The 22,163-nt window shown below is 40.2% G+C and overlaps 1 protein-coding gene across 1 annotated transcript in view; it reads right to left on the bottom strand.

Moving 5' to 3' along the window:
• Nucleotides 1–22,163, bottom strand: part of GPATCH1 (G-patch domain containing 1) — a 40,150-nt gene that overhangs the window by 13,542 nt on the left and 4,445 nt on the right. The window contains exons 4-12 of the mRNA XM_072117236.1: nucleotides 18,266–18,426; nucleotides 16,370–16,467; nucleotides 13,853–13,911; nucleotides 12,982–13,224; nucleotides 12,717–12,864; nucleotides 10,081–10,160; nucleotides 7,994–8,207; nucleotides 7,106–7,396; nucleotides 5,678–5,856 (exon numbers count right to left, since the gene is read on the bottom strand). Coding sequence (XP_071973337.1) covers nucleotides 5,678–5,856; nucleotides 7,106–7,396; nucleotides 7,994–8,207; nucleotides 10,081–10,160; nucleotides 12,717–12,864; nucleotides 12,982–13,224; nucleotides 13,853–13,911; nucleotides 16,370–16,467; nucleotides 18,266–18,426 — 1,473 coding nt within the window. The remainder of the gene's footprint in view (nucleotides 1–5,677; nucleotides 5,857–7,105; nucleotides 7,397–7,993; nucleotides 8,208–10,080; nucleotides 10,161–12,716; nucleotides 12,865–12,981; nucleotides 13,225–13,852; nucleotides 13,912–16,369; nucleotides 16,468–18,265; nucleotides 18,427–22,163) is intronic.

Genomic DNA, 22,163 nt, shown 5'->3' with positions numbered 1-22,163 from the left:
TTTGAGATTGACCTCTTTAAAGGGGTCCGTAACATCAATCTGAAAAGGTTTTTCTCAATAAATGCATCAAAAAATACTACTAGCACTGTCTGCCCCCCAAAAAAAGAGGGTGAAATACCTATACATATAGGGCCCCTGGGCTTCATAGTGCATGATCCCTTAGAGCCGCAGGACCGAGATTGCCTATTGGCTCTAATGGATCTTGATGATTCACAGACCCACCAAACGGTACCTGCAACGGGGGCAGGTTTTAGAGGAGGGAACAAATCCATATTTAATCCCCCACTTGTCCCGGGTGGTCCCCTATCTCAGTTTCAAAAGAGAGTCGTACAGAGCTTGAAAGCCTTAATTTACGAGAGAGATCCTGATAACATCACAAAAGAGGAAAAGGTAGCCCTGAATTGGCTTAAAAATAATAAGACCCTAGTGGTTAAAAGAGCAGATAAGGGGGGTAATGCGGTGGTGATGACTCGAGAGTACTATAAAAAAGAAGCCTACAGGCAACTAAATAATCCAGATGTTTACATCAAACTAACCTCCGATCCCACATTAAAAATTAAGAACAAACTCGGCTCCTTCCTCCGCGTAGGAGTTGAGAAAGACATCCTGAGTAAATCCATGGCCGAAAAATTGTTACCCCCTTTTCCTCAGAAACCAGCGTGGTATTTTTTACCAAAAATTCATAAAACCCTTCAATCCCCCCCGGGGCGCCCCATAGTGGCCGGAGTGGGCTCTGTCACTGAGTCTCTTTCTAGGTACGTGGATTGGATCCTGCAACCTATCTTGCAGAAGATCCCCACGTACCTGAAAGACACCAACGATTTTTTACGCAATTTAAAAGAGGCCCCCTGGCAGGATGGTTTTATGCTTGCCACTATAGACGTGGAAAGTTTATATACGAGGATTCCTCATCATTTAGGAGTAGAAGCCGTACGGAAAGTCCTGGTCAACTCTGATAGAGATATGGGTTTTGTAGACTTTATTTGTGATGCGATATACTTTATTCTTACCAACAACACCTTTCAGTTTGAAGATACCTGGTATAGGCAGAGAGATGGCACGGCCATGGGTACGCCCATGGCCTGCACCTATGCCAATATATTCCTGGCTGTTCTTGAAGATAAATATATCTTCTCGAAGGAAAATTCTTACGCCAAGCACATTCATTCATTTTGGAGATATGTGGACGATATCTTCGTCATATGGTCAGGGGCAGAGGTGCAATTTCAAGAATTTATTTCTTACATTAATAATAACGATATGAATATGTTTTTCACATTCAAAACTTCAAGTATAGAATGCGAATTCCTTGATGTTTTGGTTCGGGTACAAAATTCCACTCTAACCACCACGGTTTTTAGAAAAAGCACTTCGACTAATAGTCTCCTACACCATAATAGCTATCATCCCCAGCATGTGAAAATGGCAGTCCCTTACGGACAATTCGTACGCCTCAGACGGGTTAATAGCGAGGAGGATTCCTTCCTGTCTCAGGCAGAGGATTTAAGGAAAAGGTTACTTAAAAGGGGCTACCCCCCTCAAGTCATTAATGAGGCCTTTCAAAAAGCAGTTGCTCTTAAACGAGAAGATCTCCTGCACCCAAAACACACTAAACATAAATCCAAGAACGGTGAACGTTTCACCTTTACCTTTAATTTCAGCCCTATGGCTCAAAGAATCAAAAATGTAATCCATAAAAATTGGTATATGTTGACCGAGGACCCAGTGCTTAGGGATCTAATCACTGCACCCCCCTTAGTCTCCTTTAGGAGAACCAGGAGTATTAAAGACCATTTAGTACGTAGTCGCCTACCGTCTATACAAAAAAACTGGCTCGATAGAGCAATTCCAAATGGCAATTTTTGTTGCGGTCATTGTAAGTTCTGTCCTCAGAACATTAAAAAACGCGAGTTAAATATCGGAGGGGTCAGAACAACTCTACGACAATTCATCTCTTGCAGATCGCAATACGTAGTATATGTGGTTTTCTGCCCTTGTGGCCATTTTTACATTGGTAAAACTATTCGCCCCCTAAACATTAGATTTAGCGAACATTGCCAGTCAATAAAAAGTGGTAAAGGCGCCCCTAGACTTATTGAGCATGTTAATAAGGTTCATGGAGGCAATGCCGGCATCCTTCGGTTTGGCGGCATTGAGCACGTCCCAGTACCCCCTAATGGCGGGGATCGCCATAAAGAACTTCTAAGAAAAGAGGCAAGATGGATTTTGAGGACTAATGCCATGGGTCCTCTTGGCCTTAATGACAAGAATGACATGGGAGTATTTTTATAACTATACCACGTATTCTCTTTTCCTCTCCCCCTCTCTCCCCCTCCTCTCCCCTTCCCTTTCCATTTACCCTGTCTTTCCCCCCCCCCCTCTTTTTCTCCCCCCCCTTCCCCTCCCCCCCCCCCTTTCCTCCCCTTCCCCTTCCCTTTTTCTTTCTTTCTTTTCTCTTTCTTTCTCCACGATAGCGCATATTTAGGCGCACGCTCACGGTACGTCTCTCAGCCTATACCAGGTTAATCATGCCGCCACTTTATCGAATAATTGCTTGTGCCTCCTCTTATGACTTAGTAGCGATAAGTTCACTATCCGAATGTCCCTGATATGTGTGTGTTTTTTAATTAATTTTTGTAACTTTGTTGATGTTGCTTTATTCAGTTAACGCCTTAGTGCATGGCTCAGCTCACTTCCTGCCGCTATGCCTAACAGCGTCCCGGTTGCTGAGCAACGTAGGGGGGTGTGACGTCCTGCCGGCCGCATTAAGGACCAGGTGAGGACGCCACACTTCACAGGCTAGAGAAAGCGCCGGACGGCGCGAAACGGCTGTCGCCTTACCTTTTGACCCTCTGCTCCCATCCCTGCCCCACTTTGGCCTTACTATGTCAGACTGATTTTATGTGAAGACTACAATAAAGAAGAATTTTTACGGGTGAGTGCCGCAAATGCCTTTTTCTTTTATGTTTTACACTTAAATACTGGTTTGTGCTCCGTGCAGGATCTGCTATTCTTTAAGCTTCCTACGCCCTTCTTTTATTAAAAAAAAAAAGGGCTTTAAAAATTATGCAAATGAGGCTCCAGTCTCCATTGACATCTAAAGAGCCTGGAGCGCCTTAACCTCATTGTTACCTGAAATTTTTCAATTGCACTGGCATATTGAGGACACCAATGCCCGTTGAAAGAAGGAGGGAAAATTAGGAATATCATTGTAGGAACAACAGGAAGAATCACGGGGAAGGAGCTCCAATCATATTCCATCTTTCTATTCTTCCTCATGCAGCCCAAAATGCCCAGGAAGCATTGCAGTCCATAAACACCTAACAGCCTCCCATTAACCCCTTCCCGCTGTGTGAAATGATAGTACGTCACATGTCAGGTGCATGGAGAAGGCTCACAGGCTGAGCCCTGTCCACAGCCGGTAAGCTTTGCTGCGTTTTGCAGCAAACACTTACCGGTAACACCCACAACCGGTGCTAGCACCAATAGCAAGTGTTTACCTGTCCATTGCTGCCAGCGGCTTCAAAAAGATGGCGGTGCATGGGTGGAGCTATCTTGGTATCGTCACTCCCCGTGTCGGGGGCAGCGATCGGGCGCCATGACAGTCTTGGGTCATTCGAACCCGAGGCTATCTATAGAACTGTTATAAATATAAATAAACAGTAAAAATCATAAACACAATAGGTATCACCGTGCACAAAAATGCGTTTTTCACTTTGTTTAACCCCATAATGGAAAATAGCGCTTTTGCCATTTTGAAAAAAAATAAAAAAAATTCAGTAAAAAGTGATCAAAAGGTCGAACAAAGTTCCTTAAAATGGTAAAATTGAAAACGTTGTCAAAAGTCGCAAAAAATTACACTAGCCACTCGGTACACTGAAGTATAAAAAAGTTATTAGCCCCAGAAGATTTGTACAGGTTCTAATTCTTGTAAATGTATGAAGAAATTACAAAACCTATACAAATTTTGTATCGTACCCACCCAAAGAATAAAGTAAACATGTCATTTGGGGCGCAATGTGAAATCCATAAAAAATCCAAGCCCACAAGAAAACTGGGCAAATGAGTTTTTTCACCAATTTCACTGCATTTGAACTTTTTTCACCGCTTCCCAGTTCACGGCATGGAATATTAACCCCTTAAGGACGGAGGGTTTTTCGGCTCATTTCTCGCTCTCCAACTTCAAAAATCCATAACTTTTTCATTTTTCCGTGTACAGACCTGTGTGAGGGCTTATTTTGTGCGTAACAAATTTTACTTACCCGTAATGTTATTTATTTTAACATGCCGTGTACTGCGAAGCTGAAAAAAAAATTCCAAATGTGGAAAAATTGAAAAAAAACCGCACGTGCGTCACGTTCTTGTGGGCTCAGTTTTTACGACTTTCACTCTTCGCTCCAAATAACACGCCTACTTTATTCTTTGGTTCGGTGCGATCGCGGTGATACCAAATTTATATAGGTTTTATTGTGTTTTAATACATTTTCAAAAATTAAACGAATGTGTACAAAAAAGAAAAACATTTTTTTGCCATCTTCTGACGCTAATAACTTTTTCATACTTTGGCGCACGGAGATGTGTGAGGGGTCATTTTTTGCGAAATAAGGCGACGTTTTCATTGCTACCATTTTGAGGTCTATGCGACATTTTGATCATTTTTTATGTTATGTAAAAAGGTGTAAAAGTCGCATTTCGGACATTTGGGCGCCATTTCCTGCCTCGGAGGTCACCGCCGCCTGTAACCGTTTTTTTATATTTTGATAGATCGGGCATTTTGGGACGCGGCGATACCTAATATGTTTGTGATTTTTACTGTTTATTATGTTTTATATCCGTTCTAGGGAAAGGGGGGTGATTTGAACTTTTAATATTTTATTAATTTTTTTTATTTTTTAAACTTTTTTTTTCCACTATCTTTTAGACCATCTAGGGTACATTAACCCTAGATGGTCAGATCGCTGCTACCATATACTGCAATACTTCTGTATTGCAATATATGGCATTTTTGCAGCACATTCATTACAATGAGCCACTGGCTCATTGTAACGAATCTGCAGCTGCAAGATAGCCTCGTGTCAAAAGAAGACACGAGGCTACCATGGCAACCGATCGCCACCCCCCGATGACGTTCGGGGGCGTGGCGATCGAAAAAAAGATGGCGGCGCCCGCGCGCCGCCGTCTTTTAAATGCTGCTGGCGACTTTGCCGGTGGCAACGGGGGGGTTAATAGCCGCGATCGGTGCTAGCACCGACCGCGGTTATTAGCGGTGGGGGTTTTATGCATTATGCAAAAACCCCCACCTTTGTATGAAGAGGACTGAGCCCGTGAGCCCTCTTCATACATCCCTTACACCTCTGCGCCATAAAGCTACGGCGCAGAGCGTTAAGGGGTTAAATACCATCCCTATAAAGTCCAATTAGTTACACAGAAAACAAAGCCATCACACAGTTCTGTAAATGGAAAAATTAAAAAAAAAAAGTTATAGATTTTTGAAGGTCAGGAGTGAAAAATAAAACCGCAAAAAAGGGTCTCTATGTAAGTTTGACCCAGGTGTAGCAGGAATAAATATTAAAGGTTGGTAACATTTTTTATGCCCTAAATTAAAAATGGTAAAATACAATTGTAAAGAGAGCAGAACAGAGTCATCTTGAAATGATCTCTATTCCCCTTCACCTACCTCTTGATCCCTTTGTACTTCAACCTTGTCTGAATCATCCTCGTATTTTCCACGAGTGAACCGAGAAGAGAGATGAGAGTTGGTGGGTTTATACAGCATGGCGGATCGCATGAACTCCTCGCGCTCACGGGAACGCTCCCATTCCGTCATGTTGGCATCTAGACAATTCTCCAAAGCATCTTTAAAAAAAATAGTAAAAATTTGTTAACTCCTTTGCTTTATCTCTCCGGTGGACAGGGAGCATTCAGTTTGTACACAAGCAGCAACAGCAACTTAGAGAAACTAACAAATGGAACCCAGGAAAAAAGAGAAACTTGAGAACAATTGCTCTGCAACCAAGGGGACTGGATTAATAACTGGTTGAAAGCAAAAGGATTTTACAGGTAAATCTTCCAAAAATGTCTTGTTGCTCAAGTTATAGTGGGGACATACAGAGGAACAACCAAAAGCAGCCCCAGCAGAAGGACTTCGAGAAGACCTTTCACCAAGAGAAAAACAAGATGTGGCTGAAACTACAGCGAAGGTCTCCATTAAAGTCTCTAGTGGACGGCAACTATTAGGACTGCCTGCGTTGGTACTTGGTCCATGTGCGTATAGCACAAGTTGTCCCCACATATTTTCCATTGTGCTTTGAGGGCTGTGGGACATTGATACTGACAGTTGGTGGGATTTGTAAAGATTCACAGGTTTTGCATTTATAATATGCTTCATTCAATAACAGTGATAAATCTACCCCTTTCTCCTAGCCATGCCCTGTTGAACGAGAAGATCCAGGATATCTCAGCTCCTTCCTGGAGATTCTTGTCTTATTTTCTTTCTTGCAGCTAAAATAGCCATAGCTACCCCTTGGAAGAAAGCTACGTTCCCATTAGACCTAGTCTGAACCAAACTGATGTGGGTTATGGTAAATGACAAGCTTCACTGCCTAGTTAACAATTAGATGCGTACCAATCTAGAGTAGAAGTATGCTAAATAAATACTCCCCCTAGGGCCCCTTTCCCCCCTCACTTTTCTGCCCTATATAATTTCTTGTTCCCTCCCTCCCTTCCTTATTTTTTTTTTTTTTTTTTTAAAGCAAGTCTGAGAAATTGGCAATCCTTTATTGGCCAGTTTCTTAGACGATTATGAGGTTTAGCAAAATGTACATAATCCGAAACATTGAGAAACAAAAGCAGCCCCAGGTAATAAAAAGATGAAATAATGGAGATAATGGAAACACCAGATTAGTGCATTGTTGTCTAGCGTAATATGGCTGCAGTACCTTCACACCCAGAGATGTGTTTGAAGATACACATCTTTGATGACAAGTTTCTTCCCCATGTAAAACTTGTGGTGAGAGTGAAGGGACAACCACTTTGCACTTCTGAAGAGCAATGACCCAGTGAAGAGGTCCTCACAGCTCTGGTGGACATAAGTAGTTTCTCATACCTTTCTGTCCTGTGTGAAGATTTCTAATGTAGTTCTCATATCTCTTCTGTTTTTCTGGATTTTTATCAAATGGACGAAACTCCTCAGCACTCTGTGGCACCATCTGCCTGTCAAGAAGGCCTTGCTGGAGCCGGTCTTCCATTTCCTTTACAGCAGAGGATTGAAAACGATTTTTCAAAGCCTCCTGTGCAAGTTTTTGGGCCTTGGCCCTCTGTTCTTGTAAATTCTGCTTTAAATCCTGGATACGCTCTCGATCTTTCTCAGAAAGGAGCTCCAACACCGAATTGGGTCCTGAGATAACACAAAAAAAAGCATTAATGAAAACAAGAAATTCCTGTATTTTTATTTTTAAAACGTCTGATATTTGCCAATTTTTGACAAGAAAGAACAGACATAGCCACTACAAATATGCTATGATAATTAAATTAACTTAAATTAATTAAAATAACAGAAACTAAAAGGGTGCAGTCATTTGGTATTTCTAGGACAACCCTCAGGTTGGCTATGAAGACTAGGTCAGGGCAGGTATCTTATACTTATGTTCCCAATTGTACCACCTACAAAGTGACCAAATTGGTCAATTGTGATCAGAAAAGTGTTTAAGGGATTTGCAACTGACCCAAGGAAAACCTGCAGGGCACCTTCAGTTACCATTCTGTAAAAGTTGCTCTATTTCTTGGCTAGTAAAAAAATGGACTATCCACGATTTCCATTCCTTTAAAAAAAAAAAATTAGCTTTTGCACGCTTATTCTTTTTGGTCTTGGCACATTCCAAGTTCAAGACGTGATTGACTTGGTCTATTATATACTATGTAGATAGAAGATCATCCTGTAACCAGAATCGTCTGTATTAATGAAAGGGACATAACCAGTGATAATTTCCCTCACCTTGAAGTGGAGCTTCGCCTAGCATCTCCCTTCGCTGGGAAGAATTAAGTTGGTGTCTGCTGACTGGCTGCTCTTTGACAGGTGCTGCACTGGGTTTTGAGGAGGATCCAATCATGGACTGAAGAACTGCAGAATTTTGACTGTTTTCAACTAGCACAGGTCTAAAATAGTGAACAGGTCTATAGTCTCTTGGGAGGTCAGGAGGTGGATAAATCTGGGGATATAAGAAGAAATGAGTACTAGTAAAGTTAATATTATGCAAATTATTATTATGCATGGTTAGTATTTTAAATAGAATTCACTGTGCACTGTGTAAACAACGGAGAGGAGAGGCAAAGGAGAAGCAAGGAGACGGATGGACTGGCCGGGCAGCAGAGTTAAAAATGGATTAGTTTGCTGGGAGACCACAGAGAAAAATATTGTTGTAGTCCAGATTATAAGGACATGGACTAGCAATATGTAGACTCCAGGTTCAGGAAAGGTTGTATGCGAGAGAGGTTCTTGAGATGAAGGCATCCCTACAACGATTGTGTGAATGTGGCCTTAGTGACCAGAGAGACTGTGACGCAATGAATTGTGACGGTAAGGTTTGGTGGGAGGGATGTGTTACATGGAGGAAAGATTATTCCGCTTTGTCCATGTTAAGTTTTAGAAAACGGGTAAAGAAGGAGAAGGATTTGACTGATAAATACTCTGGAATTCTGGCTAACAGATCTGTTTGTCATCTGCCATGGGACTTGGTGAACTGTCCTGAGGTTGTAGATAAGAGAGGTTACAAGATTTGGATGAGATAGGTAATGGTGGGGATTTGTTTTAAGGGCCCTGTATTGGGAGGGATGTCACCAGTGACAAGGAGAAGTAGAGATAGTAATAGTAGGTGAGGGAAGGATAGAAAAGAGGTTTCACCCATTTTTGGAGCGAGAGTGTAACGCTTATGTAAGCATCCGCAGCAGTCATTAGATGAGTGGGCAAAAGATATGGTAATGTAGAGAATTCATTAGCAGGTGGTGGAATATTGACATAATAATCAAGATGTGAGAAAAGGGGAAATATAATTGTTATTGCTACAAAAAACATCATTAATGGTTACTGGCGGATTAGTACTTGCATATAATGCGCTTCATTCAAACCTGGTTCAATTCTGGTATAGTTCACATGCACACTTGTTAACTTGAAGTTAACCCTGTTGGTAGCTTCGATCAAACAGCAGTGGAGAATGGGCGACCCTGTGAATACAGGTAATCTAAAACCATTCGTTGGCTGGACTTCACAGACCGAGTACAATGCAGAGAAAGAGACGCTGAGCACCAGAGTGATATGTGACGCATGGAGACCCTGCTTCCCTGCAAAACAGCAGAGCTGAACTGTATTCAATTGGTGCAAAATTCAAAGGTGTGCCCATGCTCCACTGCAGTTTGAGCAAAGCTACCGACAGCTCAGTAGAAGTTAATGTCAAGTTAACAATGGGTGTCTGCTGTATCATACCATTATGTACAGATTTGTCATGTGTATTAAGGTGTTAATAAAAATGTCTGTCTAATAACAAAGTAAACATATAGTCAATTATCTCGTTGTGTTTTTTTAGAAGAGCGAAAGATAGTACTTACTCTTGGGGACTGTCTAATAATTTTATAACCCAAAGTGAACATCTGAAGAGAACCAGTCAGCATAAAAATGACCAAATAAACCACTACATGTATGCTTTGAAACAGATGAACACCTTGTTTCTTTCATGGTCCAGTGTGGTGGCATCATCCAGAAAATCAACTGTGAAGGGAGATGTAAATTGTTTGTATAAAGTCAAGGAGGTGGAGAGTTAGGGAGAACTTGACTTCATGGCTGGTCTCTGCAGCACTGTAACTTTATACAACTAATTTACATCACACTTCAAAGTTAATGCTCTGGATGATGCCACCACACTGAAATTAGGAAACATAATGTGGAAAGTGTTAATCTGCTTGGCCACATATGTCTAGAGGTTTATTGGGTCAATTTTTGCTGACAGGTTCCCTGTAATGATACTTAGATATGTCACATTTCCATGAAAACAAAATAACTACCTTAATTCACTCTTTAAAATCACCAACCTTTTTAGATGGAGGCAATTGTGTTGCAAGACAAAAGCCTTCCAGTATTTTGCCAATATACTGAAGTTCTTTTGAAGACCCTAAAAAACAAACGATATTGTTATGTTGGTTTAGAAACAAAATCAAAAAGAAAGAAAAAAAAAAGGGAAGTTAAAGAGGGTGTCCAGTTCCAGCAAATACATTATGCTGTTTGCCTAATGAAAAGTTATAGAATTTTCCAGTATACTTTATTAATTCCTCACGGTTTTCTAGATCTCTGCTTGATGTACTTCTATAGAAAGCTTCTATGTTTGCTTCCAGTGGACAGAAATCGGTCCCTGGTCATGTGATGTCACACAGGAGCACAAGCCGTTAGTATCACAGAGAGTAATCAGAGCCGTGTGATGTAATGAACTGGGAATGATATCTATCTACTGGAAGTAATTGAAAGCATGTTGGAAAATTATATAACTTTTCCTTACACAAACCAAATCAATTATTTGCTTAAAGTTATTTGCTGAAAGTGGAAAAACCCTTTAAGGATAGAGTACAAACATGAGAAAGTCATCGAGGACATTTATCAGGGCTTGGACACCAGTTTTCTGTTATACAAGCTCTAAAATAATTGCAATTCCTTGCCAAGTGCCAGTAACTGAAAAATTTTTCCCTTTACACCACATTCACACCAGCCATGCCCGGTGGTGGGGTGGGCCTCTGTAGGCTAGTGCAGTAGGCCTCCTAATGAATCAGGCATGGCGGTTGGGCGGGGCTTACAGAACACACAAAGCGCTGGCAAATGAGAAATGTGCCCCTTTGTTTTTAATCCATATTCACTGCCAACTTATAATAAGTATAGTTAGAACCCAGGATGTATTTTAACAGCCATAGGAGGTAAGAAAAATAGTTTTTCTTATTCCTAGAGAAGAATATTTAGAAAAATTTTATCACGCTAACCGAAAAAATAGCTACAAAATAGAATCTCTCCCACTGTGCCGATGCACTACACAAACAGCTGCAGAGCTATGGAACAAGTGTTTAGGTCTATTCACAGATTACAGCCAGTTACTGGGGTTCGTGAGGTTCATGATGTAGCACACTCTGGGATTGTCATAAGATTTGCTGCAAAGCGGACACATCAATGTCTCCCTAATTTATTTTTGCTGGATCTTCAAATTCATTATGAGAATACTGACACCGGCTGTTAACTGAAAGGTTGGTGGTTCGAGAATACTGACACCATAGACAGGGAGTAATCCTCAGCATTGTCATCCCTACACCTCCATGGGCACCAAGTAAATATACAAGGAGCCAAGGATAGGAAATGTACACCAATGTTTTTTTAGAAGCTAAATTAAAAAACAATGCAATGAGAAGCTCTAGAGGTGACAATGTCTTCTGGCAGATCTAAATAGAACTGGTAAAAAATGGTCAGGTTTATGAAAAGCAAAGTGAAGACAAATAAGGGCACACCTCTGTTGATATAAGCACTTGGCACACGCAGTCACCAGTGTGCATGTTGTTAGGAGGAATTGGCTGCCAGATTACTGCTCTGCCGTACTGCAAAGACACAACAGCTGCCTCTACAAGGACTCACTACAGGCAGAAAATCTTTTATGAGGCCTATGTCTTTACATGGTTAGAGAAGGCAATCTAACATGAAGTCTGATTCTGCAGATATGTGGCTCTACTCCCTCTTCACCTTTATACTAAGAGGAATATCAAATTATTGTTTAACAAGGAGTCATGCAGGCGTGTGTTCTACAATGAGGAGGGGAAAACCACTGGCACACATCTAAACCAATTAAACCAAAAGGATTGGATATATAAAAATAAAAGAAACCCAAACATTCCCTCAGTTCCCCCAAAACATATGCTAAATTATCAAGTGCCAAAAATATATACAAACATATATATGCCTAGATCAGTGGGTCTGACAAACAAAATATCTGTCACCTCCTTAATATTTAACTACAAGTACTAATACTTTACAGCTCAACAAAAGGAGCTGCACAGACAAGCTATGGTGAAGCCTTGCTTCATTATAACTTTACATTTAACGATTTTATTTTAAAACCAACTTTATTTGTTGGCCTAGTTTGCAGCAAAGAAATGTACTGCACCTTCCAACACATAGAACTGCGCAACTGAGGCCCCACCAAATTTTAATGGGAGCCACACAACTTTACTACTGTATACAGAGGAGACTCGTTTAATGATAAAGTCTAAACCAGTAGATAAATGTGTGCAAAGAATAAATGCATTAAAAAAAAAAAAAAAAGCTACCGAATCAAGGTCTATACACACTGCCGTTGCCCGCCGTACCGTAGCAAAGGTGGGCTCACGGCAGTGCCAGGGAGAGGAGGAGGGGGAGAGTGACGCTCACCTCTGCCCCTCTCCACAGGAATATATGGCGCACGGCGCCGTGTTCCGGAGAAAGATAGGACATGTCCCATGTTTCTACGGGGTACGGAGACGCACGCAGGGGACGTATATATGTCGGCCGTATATACATCCTCCATACGGCAGTGTGAATGTAGCCTCAGACTGGTGTAATGTATGCATTTTTTATTAGAACACAGAGAATGGCCTACACACACACACATAACAGGCATGCCAATATACCAGGCTGCTAAAGTCTACAGGATGAAGAGTATTACCTTTTTTATTTTTATACTCTTTTGGTGCGGTCCATCCAAACAATCCATCTCCAGATTCCTCCTCTCGCAGGACAGTATCATACTTTGATAAGGGGACAATGCCATAAATATCATCATCCTCATCTTCCAGTGCACCAACACCAAATGCCTGGCAGAAACGGAGGTAATACAAGCAATTTAATATGATATGTTGATGAGTTCAGTTCCATAAACACACAATATAGTTCTACTAGATATTAGATCACATCAATAACCTGCATCTTACCTGACCAGATATTCCAACCTTCCTTCCTTTACTGTGTCGTATATTCCCTAATAAATTGCTTGTCTTCTCTGTGCCATCACCGAATAGATTTATAGGTGTGTCCAAAGAGCCAAACAAAGCTTGATGTGGATTAAGGCCACGGTAGCCCAAACCATGGACATTGTCTTTTACTGTGAAATCTATGGGAGTCACATCTTTGGGTGCGAATGTCACATTCTCTGGTACATAGTCATCATCTTCATCCTTTGGGACAGTAAAGAAAAAAAAAAAAAAATCAGTCTCTTACAATGTCAACTACTAATGAAAACATGATGTAGAAGATGTTATTAATCTAAACGTTGAGTTACTCCAACAATATACTGTGAGCATTCTGTGCTGGTTCTGAAACCTTTTTAAGAGGAAGCCTATCATCGGGGAACTACTTTCTAAAGATTACCCATGCTTGCAGCAACTGCATACTATTTTTGATAAATATTCGTATTTGTCTACGGCGGTGCACCGGTAGCAGGGAAGTGATGCACATGTGCAGAGCTCACGACCAGCAGGCATGTCTGCCACAGCGGAAAAGGAGCCACTGCACTTGTTCAAAGCCCATCTGATCCCGGAGGTGCACAACAAAAACATAATTGGCTACTGCGGGCGTGGAGTAGCCTGCGGCCTCAGAGTTCCCTGGGGCTAGCATACCCCTCCAGTAGCCTCTGCAATAATTAAGAAAAAGTTGGATTAAAGTTTATTTAGACAGTAGCTGCATCCTAGAATTAGGAAAAAACATGATGCAGCTGCTGCATGCATGGGGAATCTGCATCGGAACTACTTCCGAAAGTACATTTCTTTTAACAAAATAGTATTTTTTATTATGGCTGTGACCTACCTCAGATTCTTCTGAGCCAGTAGGGGGCAGAGCACAGCCATACATCTTAACATTACCTTCTGAAAAACAGAAACAAGAGTTGTAATCTGGCATGTGTCACTATATGGTTATAACGTTTAAACACTTTAACTTACCAAAATGATTTTGAGATTGTACTTCATGTTAATAGTAAATTTTGGTTGATATGTTTTGCATTCATTTATGAAAAAACCCCAAAAATTTGCTAAATTGCTTGAGAAATGTATCATTTTCAAAATTTTGAAATGGATAGTTTTACCACTCAAATTAGTTACTTACTAACATTTCCCATATCTCAACTTGACGGCAGCTTACAAATAGAACAGTTTCTTTCTACACATAAATTTTTGTTTTAATGGAGTTTGAAATATTTTAAAAAGTACCTCCTTCAAACTATTAAAAACTGTTTATAGGAAGATTTTTAACCCCTTTTAGCTCTGCATAGTAATTAAAACAAAATGGAGATAAATTTTAGAATGGTCTGATTTTGTCAGTAATACATTTATTTAGCTATTTTACACTTTTCCAAAAGATAAAAAGAGAAGACATATCTTAAAATTTGTTATGCAATTTCTCCTTAGTACTGAGACGGCCTACATGTGGACGTTACTTGTATGGATGCACAGCAAGCTACAGAAGGGAAGGATCGCCTTGCAAGCTGCCAGTTTTATTCTATAGAACGTAGTGGATTTTAGTTTCCTCATAGCCGCCCTTTGTAGGCTATAAAAATGTTTCCGTTAATGGGGCCATGTGTGGGCATTCTTTTTGCAGGATGAGATGCATTTTTTTTTTTGTCTACAGACATGTAGTACTTTGCACCAGTATCATTCTGGAGTATATATGTTTTTTTATAGCATTTTTTAGTGGGATGAAATAGGCAAAAATAATTTTTTGGGTTTTTTTACAATTTTTACAGTGTTCATTATGCGAGCTCAATAATAATTTATTTTTATTCTACCGGTCATTACTACTAAGATTGTGTTATTATTTATTGCTGGGTATTAGCTCAGTCAGCCTATGCACACAGACGGGATCTTACAGGCACTGCCTGCGGAAAGCCCTTGGCACCCCCTGAAGACGGAGCCTTCCTGGGGGAGAGATCCCCAGCAGGCAGGTTAAATGGTGAGATCGCGGTGACAACAGCATTTAACGACCAGTTACAGCTGGGGCAGTAATGGAGTAGATGGCCGCACATGACAGTCCTGCTCCTTACATCTCAATGGAGCTGACAGAAATTGCTGAGCTGCATCAGCTCCATAGAGGTGTAAGGTGTGCCTGCCATTGAGCTCTCCTTTTTCCCTGGGATGCCAAGGGCAGACCCTTTGCATTCATTTTTTTCCCCATCCATTATTCCGAAGGGTGAGCGCACATACACAAACTTCCTTGCATTTCATACCCTACCTGAGGGTGCTGAGTGAATTTTTAAGAGCTCTTTGAGCACAGGCAGCCGCCATTGGAAGGCACACACTGAGCACAAGAATGCAAGCTCTTTGTAACCATGTAGCAGATTATACCCATATGCAAAAACAAAGATAAACCTGTCTGTAGTGAAGCAGTAAAACAATATTTTTGTAGGAAAGGACAACTGTTGAATCAGCATCTTCTCATAGTCGGAGGGTGAAGGCAAAGCCGGTAAACCCTCCTGTAAAAACCTTCCTGAGTAAATGAGAGATACCATCAATATCAAAGCAAATTATCTGAAAATTGTGAAAAAGGATTCTAAGAGCCAAAGAAAGAAAAATTAGCAGAAACTTGCCTGTACAGGCGGTATACAGTTCTGACTTACATACAAATTCAACTTAAGAACAAATTTGCACAACCTATCTTGGACGTAACCCGGGGACTGCCTGTATTATGTTCATCATATAAACAAAGTACACATTGGCTGCCTACCATTAATGTACTGCAAAAATATTTTTTTCTTGCCCTGTTTATGTTTCTGCAATGTAACCACGCAATTGAAGGTGAATAATCAGTCCAGCAATTCCAATGCATCTATAAATAAGAACAATACACCCTCACCTTCTATAGTCAACAATACAGGCTGTTAAATTATACTTTACTAGCAGCTTTTATGATTATGGCTTTTCCATAACGCTCTGAAGAATATACCTGCGTATCATATAGGGAGATCCACCTGTAAAACATTACTGCAGACTATTTCCATTTAAACAAGCCATTCAGTTTTATAAAATGTGTCTGTAATAAGAGATAATAAAAAGGTATAACACCTACGCATGGTAACCTCACACAAGGTTTTATTGAGTTTAAGGTACTGCAAAACACCCCTTATGTAAATAATATACTCTAGGTGGTAAAGGTACATACTGCATTCTTCATTTGTCATATAATATGCAATATACTCGCAGGACACAACTTGAACAGTATTCCCCCAAACAAGAAATACAATGTTGTACACTGCAATACTAAAAAAGGAGAACCTACAAATAAGTTTGTGTAGAATCTGTAGTTTGATGTTTATAGTATTGCTCTACCTACCGGGTTTTTGTTTTTGAACTTTCCTCTTTAACCTGGGCCCTACCCCTTGTCCTTCTTTCCAACCCATCTGCCGTAAAAGCTGCACCCCCATTGTAATTCTGTAGACAAAAAAAAAAAAAAAAAAAAAAAAAAAAAAAACAGAAAATTAAGTTATGCAGGGGAGAAGAAACATTTTATCAACTGTTCAAGTAATTCTGATATTAGACACAATTTGCAGACTAAACCAGCACTTAGGGGTTATAGAGGATTAGAATCTAAAACGTAACCTTTAATTTCTAGTTACATAAAACGGCATCAGAAGTGATGCACAGGAATTATAACCATCAAACACCTAAATGGAAGAATTCACCTTGTGAAAGTGTACAGTCAAAAATAATACTCGTATAATGGAAAAAACATCACCACCTACAAATAGAGGCGGCAATCTCCTACCATGATTCAGACGTCTTTAAAGGTGATGGGCTGAATAGAAGGGCGTATGGAACTGTCCTGTCCCTATGAGAACCCCTTAAACTCCTGCCCTTACAAGGGCAGTACACAACTGTCCTTATCCTTGAATAAGCATGCCCCCTGTATAGCACCACCATCCCTGACGCATTTCATCTTCTGACTCTTCAGAGGGATTTTGTAGGGACTCGCCGTCCGTTGTGCTGGCTTAAGGCGAGTCCGGCATAAAGTGGCATGCAATTAGAAAAACTTAGCTGTAAACTAGGCTGTGGATGAGTAAATCCTGCTCATCCACGGTCCTGGTGGTGGACTCGTGGATATCCAGTGCATGCTGACTGGCTAACTGCGTCAGACAGACGGCACTTCCGCCTTTTAAACCTAAAACCCCACCTCCTGTAGACGCTCATTGGTCACACCTGCCATCTAGTTAGTGATCCCATTGGTCGCTCGCGGTGCTAGGGACCCGGTGAGAGAGGAGGTGCGCATGCGTTGAATCGGCAGGAAAGGAATGTGGACGCTATACAAGGGGCATGCTTATTCAAGGATAAGGACAGTTGTGGACTGCCCTTGTAAGGGCAGGAGTTTAAGGGGTTCTCATAGGGACAGGACAGTTCCGTATGCCCTTCTATTCAGCCCATCACCTTTAAAGACGTCTAATTCATGGTAGGAGATTGCCGCCTCTATTTGTAGGTGGTGATGTTTTTTCCATTATACGAGTATTATTTTTGACTGTACACTTTCACAAGGTGAATTCTTCCATTTAGGTGTTTGATGGTTATAATTCCTGTGCATCACTTCTGATGCCGTTTTATGTAACTAGAAATTAAAGGTTACGTTTTAGATTCTAATCCTCTAAAACCCCTAAGTGCTGGTTTGTTCTGAACTTTTGATGGAGGTTTTTGTGGTACTTGAAATATATATTTTGTTGCTTCTTTACAATTTGCATTTTGTAGCATGTAACCAGCCAGGGTTTGTTAAGGTAAATAACAATTGTCTGAATATATGGGTCTATCAGTACATTTAGAGTGCATTTACACTACACTTCTATAGAGACAGATGCATACAGTATGTGCATACAATTGTATCAATGATCCAAAGGAAACCACTTCAAATGTTTCTATCTTCATAGAGCCTACAAAAGAGCCGTAAGAAGATGGCTTCTTACTCTCTATAGTGACCAGAAGCTTTAAACGCAGCATTGGCTCCTATTCATTTCAATGAGAGTCAAGGTTCCTGTTACAGCTTCCTGTTACTACAGACAGCACAGAACTAACTGCTTTCAGCATCATGTTCTCAGTTTCTGAAAGGCCAAATAAGTGATCAATGTGGGAGAAAGTTGTTGGTTTACACAGATCAGGTATTAATGTCCTATCTCCAGGAGAAGTAATTCCTGGCCAAACCCTACAACATGTGCTGTATGGTAAATTAGTAAAATAAACATCTGAGTACTTTGCAGGTGCTATAAGATCTTCCAAGATGGTTGCTCCTGGGATTGGTGCTGTGACTGATGCCAGCTCTCGGGCCTTTTCCCTTATTTGATCTTTGGTTTTCGATGCAAAATCATCAGTAGTTACTATGTCCTTTGGCGCTATCCCAAACTCACCGAGATCCTGAAAATCAAGTAAAATTGTACCGTTATAAGTATTAATCATCAGTGTACACTATACCACAATGTGGACTTTGTTAACGGGTAACCATCATTTGAGATAACTTTTATATTGGGTGCAGGGGGAGGTGGTGAACATTTTTCTAATAGACTTTATTAACAAATTCTGCTTACTTTGCAAAACAAAAATGCATATTTGAGCCTGTACAGGGTGTCTATGAGGGCTGCATGAGCTCACATTTAATCTCACTGTGTTTGGTTAAACTGCTGTGGAAGTGAGGATTAACTCCTTCACTTTCAGCTTGATCTTAAAGGGTGGCAAACTTTACAGTGTAGTCTGTACTGTTGATTGTAAACTGCACAGACTATGGTTCCGACAGATAAGCAAAATTAATTACTAAATGGGTGGGCTACCCATAAAATCTATATAATAGGGGGAGTGGGTAAGGATGGGAAAATAAGAAGTCATATGGGAATGGGAAGGCTAAAGATATAGAAAAGTGAAAAAAATACAGGCAGTTGTCGAGCAAAGCATAAAATGTCCTATTTTCAGGGAGAGGTTTGAAATGCTGCTGAAGACAACAGCATTTTGCATCTGTAGGAGTTGCGCCAGCAGGCGCAGTCACATGACGAGGCCCCGACTTCTAGCCGGTAGCAGGCTTCAGTCAGCTCCGGGGAGCGACCCAGCTTGAAGGGCTTGGAGATGGCTGTCGATCCAGCCAAGAGCTGTTGGCAGGAGCCCCAGATGCTGCAGGTTGGTGGTGAGACATGCGCCCAGAGATGGTACTAGTGTGCGGCACCGGTCTAATCGCACCAATGAAAATAATGCTCATAACATACTACAGCCAGCGAGAGAGCAGAAAGGGTTAACACTCACAACTATGTAACAAACAGGAGAGAGAAACACATCTTCAGTCCTGTAGACAGATTTGCCATAGCAACGTAGAAGTAACATACCGTAACTAATGGCCACATTGCAGTCTGTCTTAATGAAGTATATTAGAAAAACGTTCACAAAACTTCCACACACACACAATCTCAAAAATCATCTGACATGAGGGTTACTCTTTAACAATGGAAATGCAGTACCAAAAACAAATATTTTATTTGGAAATAAAAAGATTCCTCTGTTCGGTGGAGAAGCAAACATGTGCAGCAAAACCAATCAGATTTAGCCTACCTGCTTTCAACAGACCGCAAATAGGTTTGTTGTTTGTGTCCTTTATGGCATCTGTGTCACATGCTCAAACAGAAGGTGGAGGAGTGCAAAGACCCTACCATCCACCTGCTTTATCATTTTTTCATGGAGGAATGGAAGAGGATTCTAGTGCTAACCTGTGAAGCTTTAGTGTACACCACTTTCAGGAGAGTGAATGTAGTCCTGGAAAATGATGGCGGCAATACAAAATATTGACACGGAGTGAAATTTGGCCATTTTCACTTAGGAATGTACTTAGATTTGTTGCAAGCAGTTAAACATTAAATGAATGTGTGTTATTTTGAGGGGTCACCAAACTTAGGCTATATTCCCACGAACGTACAGAGTATATACACGTCCCCCACAGATGTCAATGGGCGCATGGCACCGTACCGTTTTGTAGCCAGGAGAAAGATAGGACATGTCCTATCTTTCCCTGGAATACGGCCCCATGTTTCTCTATGGAAAGTGGTGGGACTGAGTGCTACTCACACCCTCCTCCTCTCCCCAGCACCGACGTGTGCCCGCTGTACTACATTGGTATACAAGCTGTACACTGAATACTTTGTATCAAAGTCTCATATCTTCATTGGTCTCATAAAAAGATAAAAATAAAATGTACTCAATTTTGTCACATACTGTAACTAGCCAGCTAGAGAGCTAGAGAGTAAATAAAGTGGAAGGTAAAATAACATTAAATATTTTTCAAATCTGCCTGTGTCAGGATATGCAGTTATAACTTTGGAACGCTTTATCTTACAGAGTTTATTTTCAGACAGTTTTTTCATGACATGTTGTATTTCACAGTACTGCTATATTTTGATTTCATTTTTTCCACTTATTTATAAAAAAAATAGTTTGGAGCTAAACATTATGCTCATTATACAGTTAGTCTAACCGCCCAAATTGGTTGTTAACTAACATCAACCATATGTCTGATTTCTGTTGACATAACTTTTAAAGTGTTATTTTATTTTATTAGGATGTTAGGAGGCTTACAGTTCTAACAGTGATTTCCCACCTTTTTAGTAAATTTCAGTTTTAACCCCTTAACGCTGAAGCCACTTTTCACCTTCCTGACACGGCCCATTTTTTCAAATCTGCCCTGTGTCACTACAAGTGGTTTTAACTTCAGAACGCTTTAACATATCCAAGTGATTGTAAAATTGTTTTCCCGTGACACTTTGTACTTCATGTTAGTTGAAAAATGTTAGTGGTATGTTTTCCATTTATTTATGAGAAAATCAGATATATGGTGAAAATTTGGAAAAATTCTTGATTTTCGAACTTCAAAATGTTCTACTTTTTCCATACATAGTCATAACCGCAAAAAACCATAATAACTAACATTCACTAAATGTCTAATTTATGTGGACATGTTTTTTTATGCATACTCTTATTTTTGTAGGATGTTATGGGGCTTTGAACGTTAGGTGCGATTTTTCACATTTTCATAAAAAGAGCAAAATCCTGCTATTGAGGGACTTGCTCAGGTTTCAAATCACTTTGAGAGACCTAAATAAAAGTAAAACCCCATAAATTACCCCATTATAGAAACTAAACCCCTCAACATATGTGAAACACCTTTTGTGAAGTTTGTTAACCCTTAAATTGTTTTACAGGGGTTAAAACAAAATCGGATGCAATTTTGAAAGTAAATTTTTTTTGGCTAAATGAATGTGTTTTTCAAAAAATGTACAAATTCTCAGTGGATAAAATACCAAAACGCTCCACAAAATTTGATACCCAATCCCTCCCGCGTATAACAATCCCCCATATGTGGTGGGCACACGCCAGGGCATCGAAGGGAAGCTGCCCCATTCAGAGCAGATTATTCATTGTCACTTTTTATTGGCTATACAATCTTTATTTTTTGGGCAATTTGGACATACAAGGGCTTATTTTTTGCGACATGAGATGCACTTTACAAATATTTCATTTTAGTAGGTCATTAGCTTATTGATGAGATTTTATTAACTCTTGAATGTATGGGTGAAAAGAAAATTGTCAATTTTGGTTTACTTTCATTTCGTATCTTCTGGGGGTCGTACACCGTTCACTAAAAATACTATATTATCTTTATTCTATAGGTCACTACGATTACGGTGATACCTCATTTATACAGTTTTGCTTTTCTTTTTACAATTTTACTGGATAAAAACTAATATAGAGGAAATCTCATTTGTTTTTGCATCGCCATTTTTTCAGAGACGTAACTTTAATATTTTTTGGTTGACAGAGCTAGTTTAGGGCTTATTTTTTACGTGTTGAGTTATTCTTTTCAGTGGTACCATTTTGGCGCACATAACTTTTTTTGATCACTTTTTAGAACATTTTTGTGTAGAGATTTTATAAAAAATTTACATTTTTGGCGTGTTTTTCGGGTTTTGTTTTTACGGCGTTCACCGAGCGAGTCCAATAATGTTTCTGAGTTATTGTACGGATTGTTACGGACGCGGCGATACCAAATATGTGGGGTTTTTTGTCGATTTTGTGGTTTTTTTACTTTATTGCATGTATATAGGGAATATTTGTGTTTAGGG

This window comes from Engystomops pustulosus, chromosome 7 (genome assembly GCF_040894005.1).
Source record: "Engystomops pustulosus chromosome 7, aEngPut4.maternal, whole genome shotgun sequence".
Lineage (NCBI taxonomy): Eukaryota > Metazoa > Chordata > Amphibia > Anura > Leptodactylidae > Engystomops > Engystomops pustulosus.
The sequence above is the reverse complement of the archived record's forward strand: the minus strand, read 5'-3'. Positions and strand labels throughout refer to the sequence as shown.